This window comes from Pleurodeles waltl, chromosome 5, assembly GCF_031143425.1.
Source record: "Pleurodeles waltl isolate 20211129_DDA chromosome 5, aPleWal1.hap1.20221129, whole genome shotgun sequence".
NCBI lineage: Eukaryota > Metazoa > Chordata > Amphibia > Caudata > Salamandridae > Pleurodeles > Pleurodeles waltl.
Genome location: NC_090444.1, coordinates 438,247,243 through 438,267,319, shown reverse-complemented (window position 1 = coordinate 438,267,319; position 20,077 = coordinate 438,247,243). Strand labels below are relative to the sequence as shown.

The 20,077-nt window shown below is 45.7% G+C and overlaps 1 protein-coding gene across 7 annotated transcripts in view; it reads left to right on the top strand.

The window, feature by feature from the left end:
- The window catches only part of WDPCP (WD repeat containing planar cell polarity effector), a 2,103,513-nt gene that overhangs the window by 747,149 nt on the left and 1,336,287 nt on the right, over window positions 1-20,077 (top strand). For all 7 annotated transcript variants that reach the window (XM_069234220.1, XM_069234221.1, XM_069234222.1 and 4 more), the window contains one exon: window positions 19,334-19,467. In XM_069234220.1, the coding sequence (XP_069090321.1) occupies window positions 19,334-19,467 (134 nt within the window). The remainder of the gene's footprint in view (window positions 1-19,333; window positions 19,468-20,077) is intronic.

Genomic DNA, 20,077 nt, shown 5'->3' with positions numbered 1-20,077 from the left:
GAGAGCCAGGATTAAGAATTTTTATTTTGGAAGACAGGATTGCTTTCAGTGTACCGTTCCCCAGCTGTCTTGTGTCAAAACCTGTCTCTGCCAGTGCGGGACCTGCCAGCCATCGAGAGGCCTATAGCAGCTGGACCACTAGATAGTATTTTTCCTTAGTAGAATTTCCAGCTGATCCACCATCATTTGCAGTCAAATAGATACCATCATGTTTTTACTCTGGTCTTTGGGTCAGTGTAAAGCACCCTAATCCATTTCTTCATTTAAGTGCCATACCTAGCCTACCCAAGTCTGTTGGCATGTAGTTTCAATTCAAAGAATCAAATGCTCTCTCAAGATCCAGAGTTAATCAAATCGACTGCAGCAGTTGAAGTTCGGCGTTTCTGTACCTCCTAATGTTCATAGAAGCATTTTATTTCGGTATATCCCTGGTATTCCAACTTCGGCTCATACCCCTTATATGCGCTGAGTGTCTTATAGTGCAATGCAGGTGGAGGTGGCAAATCTATAAGCCTGAATATGTAGTTTATGGATGTGGATCGCTGATATGGATTAGTGGAGGTCATGGATCCAGTTGTAGTAAATCTTGAGCTGCTTCGCATGTCCTTCACAATGGCCTCCTTTCTTCCTTCTTGAATTTGCAGTCTTCCTCTCCGACTGATGTTTGTCTCTGCTGGTGTTCTTTTGCAGCACAGCATGAAGGGTAGATGACACTTTTCCCTCTTTTCCTTGGTCAGATTTTCGTCATGTGGCTTCATACTATGCGGCACAATCCCATACCAATTTTGTCTCTGTGAACACAAGGGAACGTTGACTGGCTATTATTCTGAGCTTCCCTAGACACAATGCATGTTTTAGATCAGGGAGCCTTCATTTTCTCTTCACCTCTCAATAGATGCTTGTTTTTGCTGAACGGCAAGAATATAATCCAAAAATATCATGCTCTTCGAATTGTTCATGGCCACATATTCTACCATCCTTGTGGCCTGCAGGACAGTGTTTTTGTCTTTATAAATTAGGATTTTAGCCACAATGGGTCTAGGAGGGTGTCCAGGTAGGGGCTACCTAGCTGGCACCATGGCGGCTCATTCCAATGTGAAATGGGGCAGTAGTCTTTGCAGAGATGAATGTCTCTAGAGCCACTCTTCAATATATTGTGTATGTTCTCGACCTACCTTACCCTTTGGCATCCAAACAATGCACACATGATTGCATCTTGCCTCCCTTTCGCATCCTAAGCTTGACCTTCTAAGAACCCAGTTTGTTCTGTTAAGTCCTGAATTATTTTTTGGGTGGCCATTTGTCTGTGGTTGTAAGTCTTGCAAGCACACACCATTATTGTGTGGTGTATCAGCTGCTTTTTTTAGATTTTGTCACAGGATGCCCACCTCCTTCACAAACTTTATGTTCAATGGCTATGCATGTTTCAGATATTGTTATTAGGATCAAGTTTAGTTTATCTTGGCTATGGGACCAAGCAGGCAACACTGAACCATTTTGTTCCACTATACTCTGAGCGGCTGAGCCCTGCGGCATCATGAGTCCTTCCAGTGCCGTTACCTCCTAGATCCATGTACTTTGTCCATTTGGATATTGACTGGCCAGTGTTGGAGCAGTAGAAAATCAAACTCACCATAAGGGGGCCACCATTCTGTGGTCCAATAGTTGCAACTTGGATAGCTGCTCGAGTCACCTGACCCACCTTTTGGCAGTTTAGAGAGTTTCAGTTTCGCAACTTGCATTTGTGGATTTCCTGGACCTCCTCAGCCAACAGTCATTAAGTTCTGGTGGCATTCATATTGCCTGATAGGAGTCAGTACCAGGTTGTATAAATCCCTCGTTCTGCCGGTCATATCATTGCTTTTCTTGTGTCCGGTCTTTCAGTATTATGAGCATCTCTGTTACTTAGCCGGCTCTAGTGTTGCCTTGACACTCCTCACTTAATAATATTGATTGGCCCCAAGGTTACCCATTGGGGGTTGCATGCTGCCCATGCTGTGTCGTGCATGCAAGTAATAAAATGTCCTGGTGTATTATAAACGGTCTGTGCTCCAGCCTGCTTGTGCCCCTGCTACTTAGGGCACTAAATGGGCTTCAACCTCCACCAGAGGGTCTCAGGGTAGTACACTGCTCCACAATGGAATCTGGACGGGAGCCCCATTCTGTCCAAACTAAGGCAGAGCAGGGGGCCCGGAGAGGCAACAGGACGTCAGTCCACCTGATTCCAAAACCACAATTTTCCCTTGTCAGTTCAGACCCATGGACCCACCTCAGAGGAGATCAGCTGCCAAGGCCACTGCTGCTCGTCTGCACTGGCCTAAAATCCCACTCCTCAGGCTGCTGAACACAGAGGGGTTAGCTAGCCCCCTGTGTCAGCTCACCTTAAAGGTCTCAAGAGGCAAGATATAATTCTCTCAGTTTTTTTTGTCTCTGTGTTCTGCCAGAGGGCCAAGGAGCAGCAGCACAAAGGCCCTCCACACTGTTGGTCGCTACCCATCCCACGCATCGAAGATGCAGTGATGGAAGCAGAGCGCATCTCATCTCAGACTAACCAAGAGCTCCAGGAGGTAGTCTCTTGGCCAAGGTTGGGGTGCTGCGCAGCTTTGCTAACCTGACAAGCCAGGCCACCCAATCAGTGAACAGGAGCACTCCCTTTCCCCAGTGTTAGCGGATTCGGTGGGCCGCAACCAGGGCCTCATAGAAAACCAATGCTCCATTTTTAAAGAGCCCCACTTTTGTCCTCGTGCCCTGCCTACGTCTAAGCCTCTTTGCTTTCAAAACTAACTCCTGCTTATGTATCCCTCCGTAGTGCTTTGTGTCCGGAATCTCAAAATTTCTTGGTAATGCCTCAATTTAATCTCTTTAGCTATGATGACAGAGCCTCTTACTTTACCCAAAAATACTGGAACCGTTTTCATTAATCTCTTAGAAATCAAAAGAATCTTTTTGTATTTTTTAAAATCTGTCAGAGCTTACCTGTTCCCATGCTAGCTCTGACACTGCTTATTCCTATCTTTTCCTTTCCCATCTCGTATGAAAGCTAGTACCAAGACTCCCTATGGGGTATTTGAGCACTATATAAAACCTCTTCTTCACTGATGCCAAGTAGTGATCCATGACATCACAGATAAGGCTGTGCAACTCAGCTTGAAGTGTCTTCACATGTACATAAAGGACATCTGGCTATTGTTGACATGATTCATTTTCTTCCAAAGCTGCTGAGGTTGTCTTTCTACCTTTGTCAAGTTGTTTTTGCTAGTTTGGGACAATGACCCCTTAAGTGTCTTTTGGCTTCAAGCCCAGCAATAAGTGATGTTGACTGATGTCACCCATGGATACACATTTGCATTGTTTGTGAATTTGAGCCATTCCCGCAATGCTTCTTGGTAGTTATGTGTTCTGTTGCCCCCAAAGGCAATTTGGAAAAGGGAGGAGAAGCCAAACTTGGCTTCTATGAAGGATACGTTTCTCATTCTAGATGGTGGTCTAACACTGTTTCTTGGTCTAGGTGTCATGCCTCATCCAGGAAACATCGGCAAATGTGCAATTATCCATGTAACAGGGTCAGTGGCCAAAGCTGCAACAAAACTGTCCCAAGGAGGGCTAAACATAAAGCATTTACCAATGATAACAAAGGATTTTTGAAAGGCAAGTCCATGAACAAGTGATAGTGATGAGCGTGCTGTGGATATAGATTGCAACAGGCCAGAGGCTTGCGTGCTCGACCTAAGCAAAAAGGAACTCCATAGGCTCATTGTAAGAAGAGAAAAAGCTCCAAGTATTAAAACATCCTCCTCATCTTAACCTTTTCTGGTTCTAGAACCATGGAAAAAGTGAGCCTTTCCTTTTGCCAGTTCTGCTGCTGGGCAGGTTCAGGCCACAAATCTGGTTATGCTGCAGATTTGTGGCAAGGGGCCCTGTTGATGCGGCTGTTCGAGCTTTTACGACTGTGGCAGAGGCTGAGACCACTTCAACGCAAATGACCTCAGTTTCAGTGCCTGTCTCGACTTGTTATTCTGATTGTATGGCTCCTTCAGGCTGCAGTCAGTATTGGCGTACTGAGGAAAAGTGCTTGCAATGGAGTCTGTTTCAATATTAATAACTGTGTCAGGAGGGACTCCTGACTTCTCAGTTTGTGTCGATTTTGTCGTGCTAGCTGAATCTTTTGTTTTCAGACTTACCTATGCCTACTGTTGAGGAATCAATGCAAAGAATGCATGATTTATTTGGCTCAAAATCTGACCGGATTCTGTTTCCACATTTCTCTTGGTAAGACTACAAGGACAGTGAAGCTAAAAATCTGCTACCACCATTATTTAGATACCTTTCTTTTGGTGGGCTTAAAGAATGCTAGTAGTCTTGACACGCCCCCATGTGTATTTTCCTGTTCCTGCAGGGCCTGTCTCAGCTCAGCAGATACATTTTTTGGGAGTCACTAAGTTGGCTCCGGGATGTCTTGATGTCGAGATACACTCTGTGGAGACAAAATAATATATATTTACTGAGATCTTGGCTAATAATTATTCATTATACTATTTGTTACCTTTCGTTGAGATGCTAATAGAGCAAGTGGCTGGTTCACTCAACGCGGCAATGTTGAATATGTGAGATCCTCCTTATTTTTTAATTTCACCATTCTTCTGGAGTTTAGTGGCTCAAGCTGTTAAGCTAAAATCAGGGACGCATCTATTTATCATTTTGGGCCTTAAAAGGTCTGTTTCAAACAGTTAGGCTTCACAGTCCATTAATGCTGGATGCCTTCTTACAAGATATATGGGGTCATTACAACCCTGGCGGATGGCGTAGAACCGGCGGTAAGACCGCCAACAGGCTGGCGGTCTTACCTTGGTGAATTATGACCATGGCGGTTACCGCCATGGTCATCCGCCGGTTCTCCGTCCCGCCCGCCAGGGCGGAGATGACCGCCGGGGTGGAGACCTGGGTCTCCAGCCCGGCGGCCGTCAGTATACCGCCGGCGGTATTTGGACCCGGCTTACCACCGTGGATTTCCATCGGTTTCAACCGCTATGAAATCCATGGCGGTAAGCACTATCAGTGCCAGGGAATTCCTTCCCTGGCACTGATAGGGGTCTCCTCCACCCCCCACCCCCACCCCGACTCCCTCCCCTACACCCCCCACCACCCCTGCCAACCCCCAAAGGTGGCAGGGCCCTCCTCCCCACCCCGACCCCCAACATAACATTACTCTCACACACCCGACACGCATGCAGGCACCACCAACACACACACGCACACACCCGACATACATGCCTACATCCACACACACAGTCAGACACGCACACCCACATTCAAACATACACGCACACATGCATACAGCCATACCCACAGCCAAACACGCACTCATTCCCATACACACAGCCAAACATGCACTCATTCCCATACACACAACACCCCGCAAGCATACACGCACCCACACACCCCCTCTACATACACACACGCACACCCCCATGCACGCACACAACACCCCCCACCCCCCTCCCCTAATGGACGATCGACTTACCTGGTCTGTCGATCCTCCGGGAGGGGACGGGAGCCATGGGGGCAGCTCCGCCGACACCACACCGCCAACAGAACACCACCACGGCGAATCACAGGTCGTGATTCGCTGGGCGGTGTTCTGTTGGCGTGGCGGTGGAGGTGGAGCAACCTCCACTTCGCCGCCGCCCGCAAGTATGGCTGTTGGCGGCTCTCCGTCGGAATAACGATGGAGAGCAGCCAACCGTCCTAATACGCCGAGCGGCAAACCGCCTGCACAGGCGGTGTTCCGCACGGCGGTCCCTCGGCGGTCTTGCAAAAAGACCGCTGAGGTCGTAATGACCCCCATAATGTTGTTTAAGACGGCTGGCTGCTTATGGCTTGCCAGAACACTAGAAAAACTCTTTTCAGAGTTACACAGAGATGATATAGATGTGTCCATGCAGTCTGGGTTATATAAGGTTGACTGGGTTGGTCGTGCTTTGCGACTGTTCTGAGCAAGCATTTATGTATGTGCACCACCGTTTTCGCAGGCTTTATTGGTGGGTAGAATTTTGAGACTCGTGGCAAAAGATCATCTCAGAGCAATGAGCCTTGGTGATAATTCCCAAAGGTTAATGTCTACTATCCGCTTTAAACCTTTCCAACTGTTGCTCCATGTCCCCTACTTGCCAGGCCTAAACCTTCCCTTTTAATACATGTAGGTCACCCCTAAGGTAGGCCCAAGGCAGCTCTGTGGGCATGGTGCAGTGTACTTAAAAGGTAGGACATGTACTAGTGTGTTTTACATGTCTTATAGTGAAATACTGCTAAATTTGTTTTTCCCTTTTGCAAGGCCTATCTCTCCCATATAGTAACATAGGGATTGCCTTGAAATATCTTATAAGTGTAATTTCCCATTGGAAGCAGATAGAGATTTGGAGTTTGGGGTCTCTGAACTCACAATTTAAAAATACACCTTTTGGAAAAGTTGTTTTTTAAATTGTCAGTTTGAAAATGCCACTTGCTTTGCCATTCTGTACGTCTGCCTGTCTGTGGAATACACGTCTGGGTCAGGATGACAGTTGGACTGTTTGTGAATTCACTCTAAACAGCCACAAAAGGGGAGCTGAGGTGTGCCCTGCATTTCCTGATAGGTCTTCCTGAGCAAGAGTGGTGGGAGGAGTTGACACTTGCACCTGAATAGGGATGTGCCTGTCCTCACACAAAGCAGTCTCCAACACCCTGTCTTGGGCCAGGGCAGGTAAAGGCAGGGTCTTGTGCACTACATAGACCTTTCTTTTAAGTTTGCCTGCTTTGAAGACAGAAATGGGTATAAGCACTGGACCTCTGATACACATAGTTAAAATCCTTCTGAACTGAGGAAATCCTGCCAGGAAGACGAACTGGATGCTGTAGAAGGGACTGTCACTCTGCCCGTTGCTTTGTTCTGCTGGCCTGCCGCTTCTGTGCTCGGAACGAAAGGACTGGACTTTGCTTTCTTCATCCTGCTTCCAAAGGTTCTCCAAGGGCTAGGACTGAGCTTACCTCCCTTGAAGAAGTCTCAAGGACATCAAAGACTTAGGCCCTGATTACAACATTGACAGTATTGACCCCCTACCACCACGTCGACGGGCGGCAACATACCGCCGCCGTGGCTACCAGCCATCAACGTGTATTATGACGCTCAACGGTATTCCGCCAGAATTCTGGCGGAACACCGCTGACGGTCATGGCGGCAGACGGCGGTAAGGTGGCGCTGCTGACAGCAGCACCGCCACGCCAACTAAACATCGCTGACCGTATCATGAGCAATGATACGGCCTGGCGGTGTTTTGCTGGCGGACGCTGCTGATGACAGCAGCGCCACGGACCGTCTCCAGCCAGAGGACCCCCTGCAAGCAGGTATGTCGGGTTCTCCGACTACAGAGGGGGGGTGGGGTGTTGTGTGTATGTGGGGGGGAGGTGTGTGTATATTTTGGGATGCGTGCATGCGGGTGTGAGTCGCATTGGATGCATGCGCAAATGAGTGATTGTGAGTGATGTGTGTTATGGATGCATGTGTGTGACAAGCTATGATGGTGTGTGTTGTGGTGTGTGGGTATGCATGTGTGCATTCGTGGGTGGTGGTGGGTTTGCCTGTGTGTATATGGGTGAACGTGTGGGTGTGTATGTGTGTGGGGGCATGAGGGAGGAGGAGGTTGGGGAGGACTCTGGAGAGGGGGAGGGGTGTGGGCGTTGGGGAGAACCCCATCAGTGCCAGGGAAGGGACTCCCTGGCACTGATAGTGCATACCGCCATGGTTTTTGTGGCAGTAAGTTTGGCACGAAAACCATGGCAGTAGGCCGGGTCGTAATCCAGAGTGTGGGATTGTGACAGCCGCCGGGCTGGAGACCGAAGTCTGCAGCCCAGCGGCCGTCACCACCCTGGCAGTCGGTGTGTTAAAGTGGCGCTGTTGTATGGCAGTAACCGCCAGGGTCCAAATTCCATTTTTTTTTTACCGTCGGCCTGTTGGTGTTATTACCGCCGCTTTAACACTGACCGCCAGGGTTGTAATGAGGGCCATAATCTGCCAGCACATGGGCTCTCTTGCTGAGGGTCCTGACTTGCCAAGTGGTGCCATATCCAGTTCCTGGTCCCTTGGGAGTGAGTTCTGCTGTAACCAAGAAGAAACAAGCACATTGACTTCAAAGCGACTTTGGAACCGGCGCCACTGTCCGGCTCCACACCACAGCCTGCACCGGAGCGGTGGCCCCCGCTAAGTGCAACAACCACAACCAAAGCACAAGCCCAACATTGCCGCAGCACCTCTGAAGTCCCGCCACAGCAGAGTCCCGGGTGTGATGTCACCGACGTCCATGACACCTGACTGTGCTGCAGCACCTGTGGCCCCGTGGTGTGATCGCAACACCGCAAAGTCGATGCCTTGCATCTCAACCTGCTGGATTTATAAACCCTGTCTTGTCCTAACGGACCAACGCTTTACCACCAGTGCTGCATCACCTCATCTGCAACTGTAAGGAACCAATGCCTCAACTCCCCTGCCTAACAGTAAGGAACCAACGCCTCTACTCCCCGGTGGCAGTAAGGAACCAATGCCACTCCAGCGACGCCTCGCCTCGTCTCCCCTCCCCAACTCCGTGCAACATCTTTGTTTCCTCGTCATTTTCCAAGGTACTGTAACTGGAATCCTTGCGACTCAGTGACCGGTCCGCACTCCCTCGCAAGTGGCGTTGGACTGTTGGCGACGACTCTGTCAAGACGGCCTGATAGCCCGAGTTGGAGCTATTGTGTTTCTAAGTGCTATGCTAATATTTAATCTTTGAAAGTTCATATCTTTGCTTGTGTATGTTGGATTTTTGTCGTTTTGGTCGTGTTTTGCTCAGATAAATATTGGTTAGTTTTCTAAACTGGTGTGACATACTGTTGTGGTGTTTTTACTGTACTAGTGTGTGTGTGTGTGTGTGTGTGTGTGTGTGTGTGTGTGTGTGTGTGTGTGTGTGTGTGTGTGTGTGTGTACAAATTTAACATCGCCTCTGAGAAAGGTCTGAGTGCTCGTGCCAAGCTACCAAGGGGTTATCTTATCTGTGTGACTCCCTTACCCTGACTAGAGTGAGGGTCCCTACTTGGACATGGTGCAAACCACTGCCAATTAGAGACCCCATTTCTAACAATGATCATTGGGATGACTGTGATTGACGTACCAATTGTGAGCATCTAAATGAGTGTGATAGAAGTACTATTACAATCACCTATGTTTCACCTGTTCTGATGGCTGTATGAGGTTGGTCGCTGAAATTTTCGTATGTGCAAACCGAATATTAGGTGTTGGATGCATGGTGCCCATAGATACGACAGGCATGCCAAGGCTTTCCTTTCTAATCTCTCCTCCAACAGTCTGTCCCCAGAGCAGCACTTCTGGAGTCATCCTTTGTGGAGTGACACTTAGCCTCCCGCTAGTGCAGCACAGCATATACATTTTATGATTATGATGAATGTGATTGGAACTGGGCTACTACCAACTAGCCGACTGGAAATAAAGGCCAGAGTGCCCAGCTGCTGCTTGAAAATATGCATCATTTCCAGACATGCATGCACCCAGATGAGATACTTCTGGTGTGTTAGGGAGGAGAGCTACCAATTTTCAGTTTTCTATGATGAGCTGTCTCAACTTCTGCAGGAATGCCTTGCTGCTGCTGACTTTCCCACATGGAAACCCAGACTCTGGGGGAATCGAGGCAAGCTGACCAGAGCACAAAAAAGTCATCACTGCTCCTCAGCAACGATCAGCGAATTATTCAAGCATTTATTCTTTCAGTGCAGGTTAACCTTCTAGACTGATGATTGCTTTGTTGGCATTGCTTGGTGCACCACCAAATCACTTTGTGCGCTGTGGTGTGGCCTTGTCTTGCCATCTATGTTACTCACCAGCTTCTGCCCAGTACTTTGTGAGGAGGGACCCATCACCAGTGTCTTGGCTTAGCTACTTGTCCCCAATTAACTCCTGTGATTCCCTGGCCAGCCTAGCTGTGAAGTGGTCCAGCAAATGTTTGACTTGCCTGCTACCCAGATCTAGAGGTTGAGCCTAATGTCCTTTGTGAGATGTCTTTTCATTGGCCCTCACCCTTATTTGCATCAGAGTGTCATAGGCCATTCATCCAAGGCACACAATGTGTGTGGCGTAGACTTAGTTGCTCCAGTTTTAGTATGTGATCTATTTTACTTCTACATTATTAGGCAATGTAGACCCTAAGCTAAGTGATGACATTTCCACACATTATCATCTGTACACTGTATACTTTTATCATAAAAAATGTGATGGATGTTTTAATTGAAAATATGTTGTCTGTAATGGCAGTGCACTAACACACAATGTGTTCTCCATTCTACGCCACTTCACTCTACACCACTTCCCTCTACAACAATCTACTCCACTCTTTGCCTTTCCACTCTGTGACATGCCCCTCCATTCAATGCCACTCCACTCTCTGACACGCCACTTCACTCTAAAACACTCCATGCCGCTCCACTCTACCACTCCACTCTGTGACACTTCACTCTATGACGTACCACTCCACTCTTCTCTACGACATGCCACTCTACGCTATTTCACTCTACTCCCTTCCACTTTATGCCACTCCACTCTGACATGCCACTTGACACTACTCTACGACATGCCGCTCGACTCTACTCCACTCCACTCTACAACATTCCACTCCACTCTGTGCCACTACACTCTACACCCCTCTACCCTATCCCCCCACTCTGACAAGACACTCCTCTACTCTACAACACATCACTCCTCCACTCTACAACACTCCACCCTGATACTTTACTCCACTGTACGCTAAGCCACTCTACTCATCTCCACACTACACGACTTCACTCAACTCTATGCCACTCTACGACACCAACTCCCTCTACACCACTCCCTGCTACTTTACTCTGGCATATTACGCTAGTTTAGGCCACTCTACACTACATCACTCTGTGCCACTCCACTTTACATCACTCTGTGCCACTCCACTTTGACACTACTCCACTATATGCCACTCCACTGGACACCACTCTTCTCCACACTATGCTACTCCACTCTACGACACTCCACTCTGCCACTCCACAGCACTTTCCCCTATGCCAATAACGTTTAGCCTGGCTGAACAGCTGGCACGCTGGTGTACATAGCTAAAACACCTTGGCAAAGCCAATAACTCTTGCTAATGCTAGATCTATTGGCTGTGCCACTGCATGTTTTTATTGAAGAGAGTATTGTGCTCTTCATGTATTATGAACCACTGATTGAGAACAACACATTGATCACAATCATTTTAATGATCACAAACAGTAAATTTTGAGCTAACTCAGAATACTTGACATTTAAAAACAGCCAACATCTGGGAGAACTCCAAAGTTAAAATCCTTCTGCAAACCATTGTTCTTGCTCTGTTGTTTGAGCCTTTTTTGTCAACCTATTACATATGTTTCTATGGTGTCTACACCAGCAGATGGTCTAGGGCCCAAGCCCACATTTGTATTTTTGCATTGAGTCAAACATGTCAATTCCCCACTGTTTGCACGTGCACTTCCTGGCCTTGACATTTGTGTTGTTCTTGGGAACAGATGACGTTCTTACGCTTGATTGATATGACTAAAAATTGAAGAGACAGTATACCGACCATAAATTCAAGGAGTTAGTGATGTAGTGGCTTGCATTCTTAAAACCATCTTGAGATGCACAGGGTTCGACTCCATGGAGTATCTTAACTAACCAGTGACATGATCTGCTTTAAGTGATCCCTGCAAAATGTATGTGGTTTATGGATCACCTTTTTTTTGTTTATTATTTGAGAAACATAGTGCCACTGATTAATTACACAGCTTTCCGCCTACAACCCGGGAGCTGGCAGTGGAATCTTAAGATGTGACAAAAGAATAAAACAAACATATCCCCAACAGTCCCAATCCCTCCTGTCCAAAGTTCACTCATTCGCTATGACATATAGGCATCGGCCACTATTTTCTTAGCACCTCTTGCTAGTCTCTCAGGCCCTTGGCTCCCCTCCTGCCTATGAGGGACCGGTCATGTTGATGGCAGTGTCTGTGAAATCCAGGGTCAGGTGCAGCAATGTAAGGTATTTAGTTCAAGTCAGTTTGTTTAACTCAGCAGACTTGATGCTTATAAAGGGGGCCCACAATTTGTGATATATGGTATTTGTATAGCGCTTAATACCACTGATGACGTGCCAAAGCACTTTACAGTGAGTAGCACACTATTCACAGCCTAGTTAGTGGTCAGTCAGTTGTTTATTGGGGTTAGTTTGGATGCTGTGTGGGGGCTTGTTTTGTTTGATGTGATTTTTATTATGTGATTATGTCTATTTTGAGTTAGGTGGCTAGTGATAGCTTCTCTATGCCTAGTATGTACAACGGTTTGTGCAGCCACGTCGGCCATGTTAGGGGGTTAGTTAGACCCAGCAGTAGGTGAGCTGGAAAACACGTGATTTGCATGTCAAAGGTGCTGTCTATGGTGTCCATTATGTTCCCCCAGTATCGAACCAACTTCAGGCAGTCCCACAGAAAATACAATAGAGTCTTGGTATTACCACAACTCCTTCAACACTTGCGATTGTGCTCTAGGGTCTGTTTCTGGATCCGGGCAGGCGTCAGGTACCAGTATGAAGCAATCTTAAAGGCTTTCTCAGTGCTAGATGTGTTGTGTGTAGTGTGCTATGGTATTAGACCTACTCTAATTTCTTGGGCGTGAGTGTGCGGCCTAATTCCCCTTCTCATTTCTTCTGCCACGCAGTCTTTTCGGGTGAGCGGGGTAGAGTTAGGAGGATGTATAGTTCAGTGATAAGGCATTTGTCATCGGTCTTGTGGTAGAGCGATATTTCAAAAGTCAGTAGAAGAACAAGGTTTGATGGAGGGGTAGGTTACCCAATGTTGGATTTGCAAGTAGTGCAAACGAACTGTTTTTGAGAGATTGTAGTCAGCCTTCATGTGTTTGAGCGGATTAATCCCAGCCATGTCATAGAAACAGCCTATTTGTTACCATCCTATCTCCTGCCATCAAAAAAACTCTTCAGTGTGTAGGCCCGGGGTGAACTCTGGACTGGCGAAGAAGGGAGTCACGGAGGAGAAGAATGTAGTCAAGCCTTTCATTTTAATTACACTATCCCACACCGCCAGGGTAATTTTTGTGACGGGGAGGAATATAGTCCCAGGGCAACCATGTGTGTGCCCTCTATTGCCTGGACCAAAAAGCACCAGTGATTCTCAGTAGCGGGACTACACCATTCCACCATGAAGGAAAGTTGCACGGCTTTGAGGTATTGCTGGATATCTGGGGTGCCCAGACTTCCCTCACTCACTAGTTTACAGGCAGGTTGCTTTTGCATGTGGGGCTGCTTGTTGCCACAAGCATACTTGTTGATTTTGAGCTGTATGGACTGTAACATGTTGCAGGCAGGTGTCAGGGGAGAGTCTGAAAGCTGAACAGAATCTTCGGGAGAAATGTCATCTTAATCGCAGTGACCTGGCCTAGTAGGGGGAGGTAGTGGCTACTCTGTCACAAGCTTAGCTCGGACGGATGCAAATCCAGTATTATAATTTATCCTGGAGGTTTGGTATGTTGTGGGCATGAGCAATTATGGGATATAGGTTGTGGGGTTGCGGGGGGGAGGGACCGTCAAATCAAGAATCTGGGACTTTTGGAGGTTGACTTTGAAGCCTAAAAGAGCTCTGCAAAGGTGTAGTTTGTCCTCCAGGGCAGGGGGTTAAGGTGTAGTGTCAGTAGGTGCCCCTACCGCATATTCTGCATAGAGGCTGATGCCGGACTTGCTGAGCGAATGGCCCCATATACAGTGTGAACAAGAGCAGTAACAGGAGGCATCCTTGTTGTGTCCCTTTATGTATGGGAAAGGGATCTGAAGAGACACCATTCATCTTCACCCTGTCTATGGGGGTGCTATGTAGCCTACGGATCCTGTGACTGAACTTGTCCCCAAAGCCAAAATGCTATTGGTCGACGATTAAATATGGGCAGTGGACCCTGCTAAATGCTTATTCTGCATCGATGGTAAGTAAGAGTGGTTCTTGTTTGGAGCAACAAACAATCCCTAAGGTGGAGAATGTATTTAGTGTTGTCTCTACAAGGATGGAGACCTCTTGGAGGTTCAGGACTCAACTCACACTAGGCCGAGGTGCAGGTTCAAGATGGTGACACATGCGGACAGACGCCATCGCAAGCATGTTTGGGCATTATTGGGCATAATCATTGATCTGAAGATTGTCTGTGGAACTGTGAGACACAAGACCCAAGTCTAGAGATCTCACTGGAAAGAAGTGATGGATGGAACTTTTGACTTAATCTCAGCCATGGGTAAGTACCGTGGGAAGTATTCAAATTCCAATCCAAATTTATTTAGTCTGTTTGCCCACAATACAGGTACGGTAGGAGCCAACCCTATGCAAATCATCTTTGGCAGCCTCCTCTCTTCCTCACAAAAAGGACTAGTCGGGCCCGAATTGGCTCATCAGAAGGAACTCCCGATATGTTTTGACCTTATTGGACCGTACGGATAATTTTTGGAAGCATAACCCCCAGGCACAACATGTGGGATTGCTTAGGTCTGGTGTTTAACATCTAAACTACAAAATGCAAATGGGTCATTTATGAAGAGCAGGACATGTTCATTTCATTGGAGCATGCATTTGCAGTCTGCATTCTTTCCAGCTTACAATGCTGCTGGCAGAAGTGTGTCCTTGGTTCCTCAGTAAACTGACCCAAAATCAGCTACACTGTTGGATTGCTTCTTCTGTAGTCTAAAAGTATCAAAATGAATGTCTTTGCTGCAGATGATGCTCCGTGCTAGAACTGTTTTGTAGCACTGTGCTGCAGTTAGTGTCAGTCATCATTAAAGCAAGCCTAAGAGTTGTGGTCTAGAGGCTGAGGAACCTGGTAATTTAGGTCACCTTGAATTTAGATTCTGGCTCCATCCCAACTCTTGTGGTTTAAATTGGAAGCCTTTTATAATCGGTTTTGATGTGAAACATATTACTAGAAAAGAGAACCACGGACTGCATTATTAAACCAGCTCCTGGTCTGTCTCCTGGCCCCATTGCCTGGACCGCAGTAAAGAGACTCCCATTGTACACTCCATCTGGTAAAGCTTGGCTTGCTCACGAGAGCAGGTGCACATTGTGTCACATGCACATTTGTGTCCAAACGTGGTGGGGGGCACACTAAAGGCATACCTGAAGGCCCCTCTTGCATTCGTTGTTTGCATGGTTGTGCTTTTTTGGCGTTTTCAGGCCAACTGTGTAGATCGTCTGTATCAATTTTCATGGCAAACATCCAAAGATCACCCTCACTTCCTTTTACAGTAGCTTCCTTCACCCCTCTTCGATAGCTCATCCATTTGTATCATCCGTGGATGTTCCACAGTACTTATCTAAGAACATTACCTAAGTATCCAAATGCTCAGCCATCGGAGCGATCAGTTCCCTACCATCTAGTGGTACTGCAGAAACAATGGGTTTAAGACAATGTACATCAATCGTTTGTAAATATAGCCCATTTAGTTGGTGGAGAAATTTGTAAAACCGGAGTCAAAACTAATTGGAAATGTTTAGCACAGTATTGCAGGTTCAATTCTTTCTACACAGCTATATCAGAATCGGTATTAAATTCCCACATAAAAAGGACAGGATTAATCCCAGGTATACTTAAGTTCTCACTTAAAATACATCCACTAAACTTGTTGCTCCTTTCTTGCCCTGCGAATAATGTGTTCTTGATCATGTGATCAATGATTCATTAGTTGTCTTGTTGCGATAGGGCTTCAAGTGATCACCTGTACAAAATTGTGACTGCAACTTAATGGGAATCGTTTTCTCTGCTTAACCGGTCGGCTAACAATAGAATGGCCTTTTACACTTGTTTTTATCTTCCCAGCAGACCTTTCACATTGCAATTAATGTAATATCGTGGCCTTCTTGAAAAAAAATTTTGTTTAAACAAACAAAATCAGTTGATAACAGATGATGACCTGAAAGATCACGCTTCTAATGCACTTTATTTTCTAGAGGCTGAGGAGGAGCTTAGGAACACTATTATCCTTTAGTCCAAAGCTCAGGTCTGATTTCGAAATCCACTAGAAAATAAAGTTCTCATGAATCAGCTTTCCAGGGCCTTTTATGATGTATGATTTAGAGGCATAAGAGCTACTTGGATTTGCATTTGCCATTTGTACTCTACCTAACAAAACCATTGCAGAAACACTGAATTTCCAATTACATCCAACAGCTTTAAATGTGCAACGATAATCTATGCTGCGTCTATCACCTGATCGCTTATTGGTATGCTTTCTCTCTTGGGCTCCGGACGTTTCAGTTTGCTTGAATCTGGTCCAGTGTTCTGCAGTGCCTTGAACACGAGTGGGGACACATGGACACTGCTGGCCTGGGGAGCCCCCGGGCTTCGGGGTCGGGAGGGGAGGGGAACGGGCTCTACGTTTTGTTGTCAGTTGCACTAGTTTTATGTAATGTTTTTCTTATCATTGTTGAATCTACAATTGTGTTGCGGGCTACCTGTACATAGGGCCTTGATTGTACCCGAGTTGCTGCCACTGAATTCCCCAGCAGGGTTCATACCCTGTAGGTAGCCACTTTTGACATGATACTATCTTCCAGTGCACCCTTAGTTTTTTATCACTTTAATACAGCTATGCAAATGGTTCTCACTACTATTATTTTATTATACCAACCGAATTTCATTGCTTCCTCCTTAAGGAGTGTAAATATATATGCTGTGATAATACCACCTGTATCTAATCAGTATTCATGCCAGTCAATTCTGTATGGTATAAACTGTAGTTATGATAAATGGATAAACTAATAAATAGATTTAACAAAAAAAGAATTAAATGTGCAATGATTCTCCGGTGTCTTACACTTTGTTTCCACCTGACTTTTTACGCTTTTTTGTGTGATTCAAGCTTTGTACTGTAAATAACGTTTTGTTCTAATATTACATTTGTTCTAATATTAAATATTAAGATCTGAATGCCACTTTATGAAAACACTGATAGTAATCAGATATTTTTCTTGATAGTGTGTGGGCTGATGCCTTTTGACTTTCAAATCCCATGTATTGGATAGACAACTATAACCGAATTGCCCTCTAGCAGGGCTTTACAAATATTTTACTGATGCAATCCCATTTTCCTTCAAAAATCCAAGTTCGACAGTACCCAAATAGAAAAAATATTTCCTTAATCATTATACCCATACAAGTATAATCACTCACCCCGGCCGTTCAGAAGTACACCCATTTTATCTGCTTCCATGCATACAGAACAGATACATAACAGGAGAGGCCTAAGTCAATTCCAATTATTTAACCATCTATAAAGTTACTTTTTTGAGAAAGTCTGAACTAAAACTCAATGGCTTTGACTACCCCAGTGGTCGCTGACACCGCACCTCCATCAATCATGCATTCTGAGCTTTGCCAACTGTATAATATAAGGCCAGATTCTGATAACATGCTATATTGTCCCACCACTCATTGGCATATATTTGTATATGATCATTTTAACACCTATGACCCAATGTACAGCCTTTTATTGCTACATGGAGAATGTGATGGTGTATCACCATCTCCATAAATGGAACGTGAATACTTTGAGTGGCTTGTTTAGCTTTTGTGATCCCAGAAATGTAATGCCCTTGTACATAAAACAAAGAGCTGTGGCAAATTCTGCGTCAATGACATTGAGATTATATGCATTTGTTTTCAGTACTCTTTCGAACTGAATGCAGGGACGCAAAGTGCATTGTGATTCTCCGTCAGTGACAAAGGAAGGCCCCTGCAGCCCCTTGTGGGGGGACGGGTGAGGGAGCTCCAGGGAGCCCCGGGACCTCCCTTCAAGCACCATATTCAGGCCTGAGAGCTCCTGAGTAAGTCCAGAGGGGGGCCCCTCCATGTGCTTTGCAGGGGGACCCCCTCAAGTTCCTTTACGCCACTGTTCTCCATGTAGAGAATTTTATGTGTAATTCTGCTGATCTTGTTCTACAATAACTAAATAATAACTGGGGTGTTTGATTGACGATCATGCAGGCTGCAAGTTAAGGGTACACGCGAGTAGAGACTCTTCACAGGCCGTCTACCCTGCCAAGAACTTGGGCCCCACAGAAATATACTAAACTCGGCCTGGTGTGATTTCAGACACTGGGTCACATGCAGCAGCATTTGCACCTTGTCTGCTTTGTTCCGAGCAGCAATGTGCAGGCGAGGGGGCTTTGTTATTTAAAATTTCAGCTGGGTCCAAAACAAAAGCTGAATTCAACGGCCCATCCAGACTCCTTTTGTCGGAATATCCTGTCTGGAAGCTTTCTGGAGCTTCACACCTACATGCAAATCCAGTATATACACAAAAACAATTTAAATACAACTATTCTGTTTTATTTATTTTATATTGCTATAGCGCTGCTTATCCGAATGCAGGGTGTCGAATCGCTTCACATCACATGTACACAGTATACTCAGACAACAAATCGTTTGTGTGTAAATCAATGTACAGGATGTGTTAACATAAGAAATTGAGGTTTACATGGTGTAGGAATCACATATCCTTCATAGCTCACTGTGCTATATTAGAAGGATTACAGTTTATGAACTGCAAGTAACAAAAGGATCTCTGTGTTAAAAGCAATAGCCCACTTACCCATTTCCATAAAATTGAAATCTGCCATCTGCATATTACAGGTTGTACTTTGCTGGACAGATGTTAACTCTTTATGCTACTTTTATTCAAAACTGGGACTAGACAAAACACAAATCTCTCCAGCAAATACATTAACCTCCAGAGCTACTTTACAGTTGTTATTCTCTGAGATTTACTGGGCACACAAAGATCTCTGTGACAAATGCCTTAACCTCATAAGAGATTTTAAAATACCGACTTCGCAACCAATTAAGCAAAACAGATGTACTGTCACTTTTCTCCTTGTTGCCAATTTCTTTGTGGCTGGGTTTTAAAAACGAAATAATGTGTAAGCTGAGGCCCAGATTTTGTGTTTGGTTGCATCACTTTTTTGTCACAACCCTGACACAAAATCTAATTTGTTAAATATTGTAATGCACTCAAATGTACTAATGATAGACCTGCTAAGCTTACGTGTGAGGTTTTAAGATCTGCAGGGCTTCACTGTTTCATTTAAAGAAGTTACTGACACTTGATTGTGAGATTTAAGGGGTTGTTTACCATCTAGAGACCCGATTATAAAACTGTGATTCTGTGAAGGGCTAGAAGCAGGTGCCACAACAGTTTCAACTTTTTTAACTGTCTTTCAGGTATATTCACCGACAATTTCATCGTGTTATCCTTCCTGGAGCAAACCCAACTCTGTTTTATTCAAATGTCAAAGAAGTTAAGTTCCCCTGATGTAAACAAACGGCTAGAAAAGCTCTCCTCCCTGGATATTAAGGTATGAATTTAAGCAGCGCCCACTGCGGTAGTGGTGGAGCTGCTGCTTGCGAGTCTGTATTGTGTGACCGTGAACCAGCCCAGACCGACCAGCGCATAAGTGGTTGATCGATTTCCACTTTTCACGGCGCAGCAAGCAGACGCGCTGATACTGTGCGACGTTCACCTGCCTGCACTGAGCCAGTCCGAGGCTACAAGTCGATCATGTTTTGTGGGCAAACAAAGGTTATGTAAATCGAGTTTGTATTGTTATTTAAATTGGGCATTGTGGACACAATCCGCAAACAGAGCAAGCACAGCTGTCGCGGCATAAGCAGTATTGTGTTGTCCCTTGTGGGTTCACAATCTTATTGATAAACTATTCAACAGTTCACACTCTTTTTATAGTTTGTCAGGACAGTGACAAATACTCTCGCAGATGCAACAGCAGAATTTCTTTCAGCGCTGCGATCACCCGGCCTATTGCATACTTTTCAAATAATTTTACTTAGGTCTTACAAACATTGTTTTAGCACTAGTCCTTTTTGTCGGCTGATTAGTAAAATCTGTTTGAATTCACAAAGAATTGCACGAGTAGTCCCGTGAAACTGCCCATGAGTACTTTCAGCCGT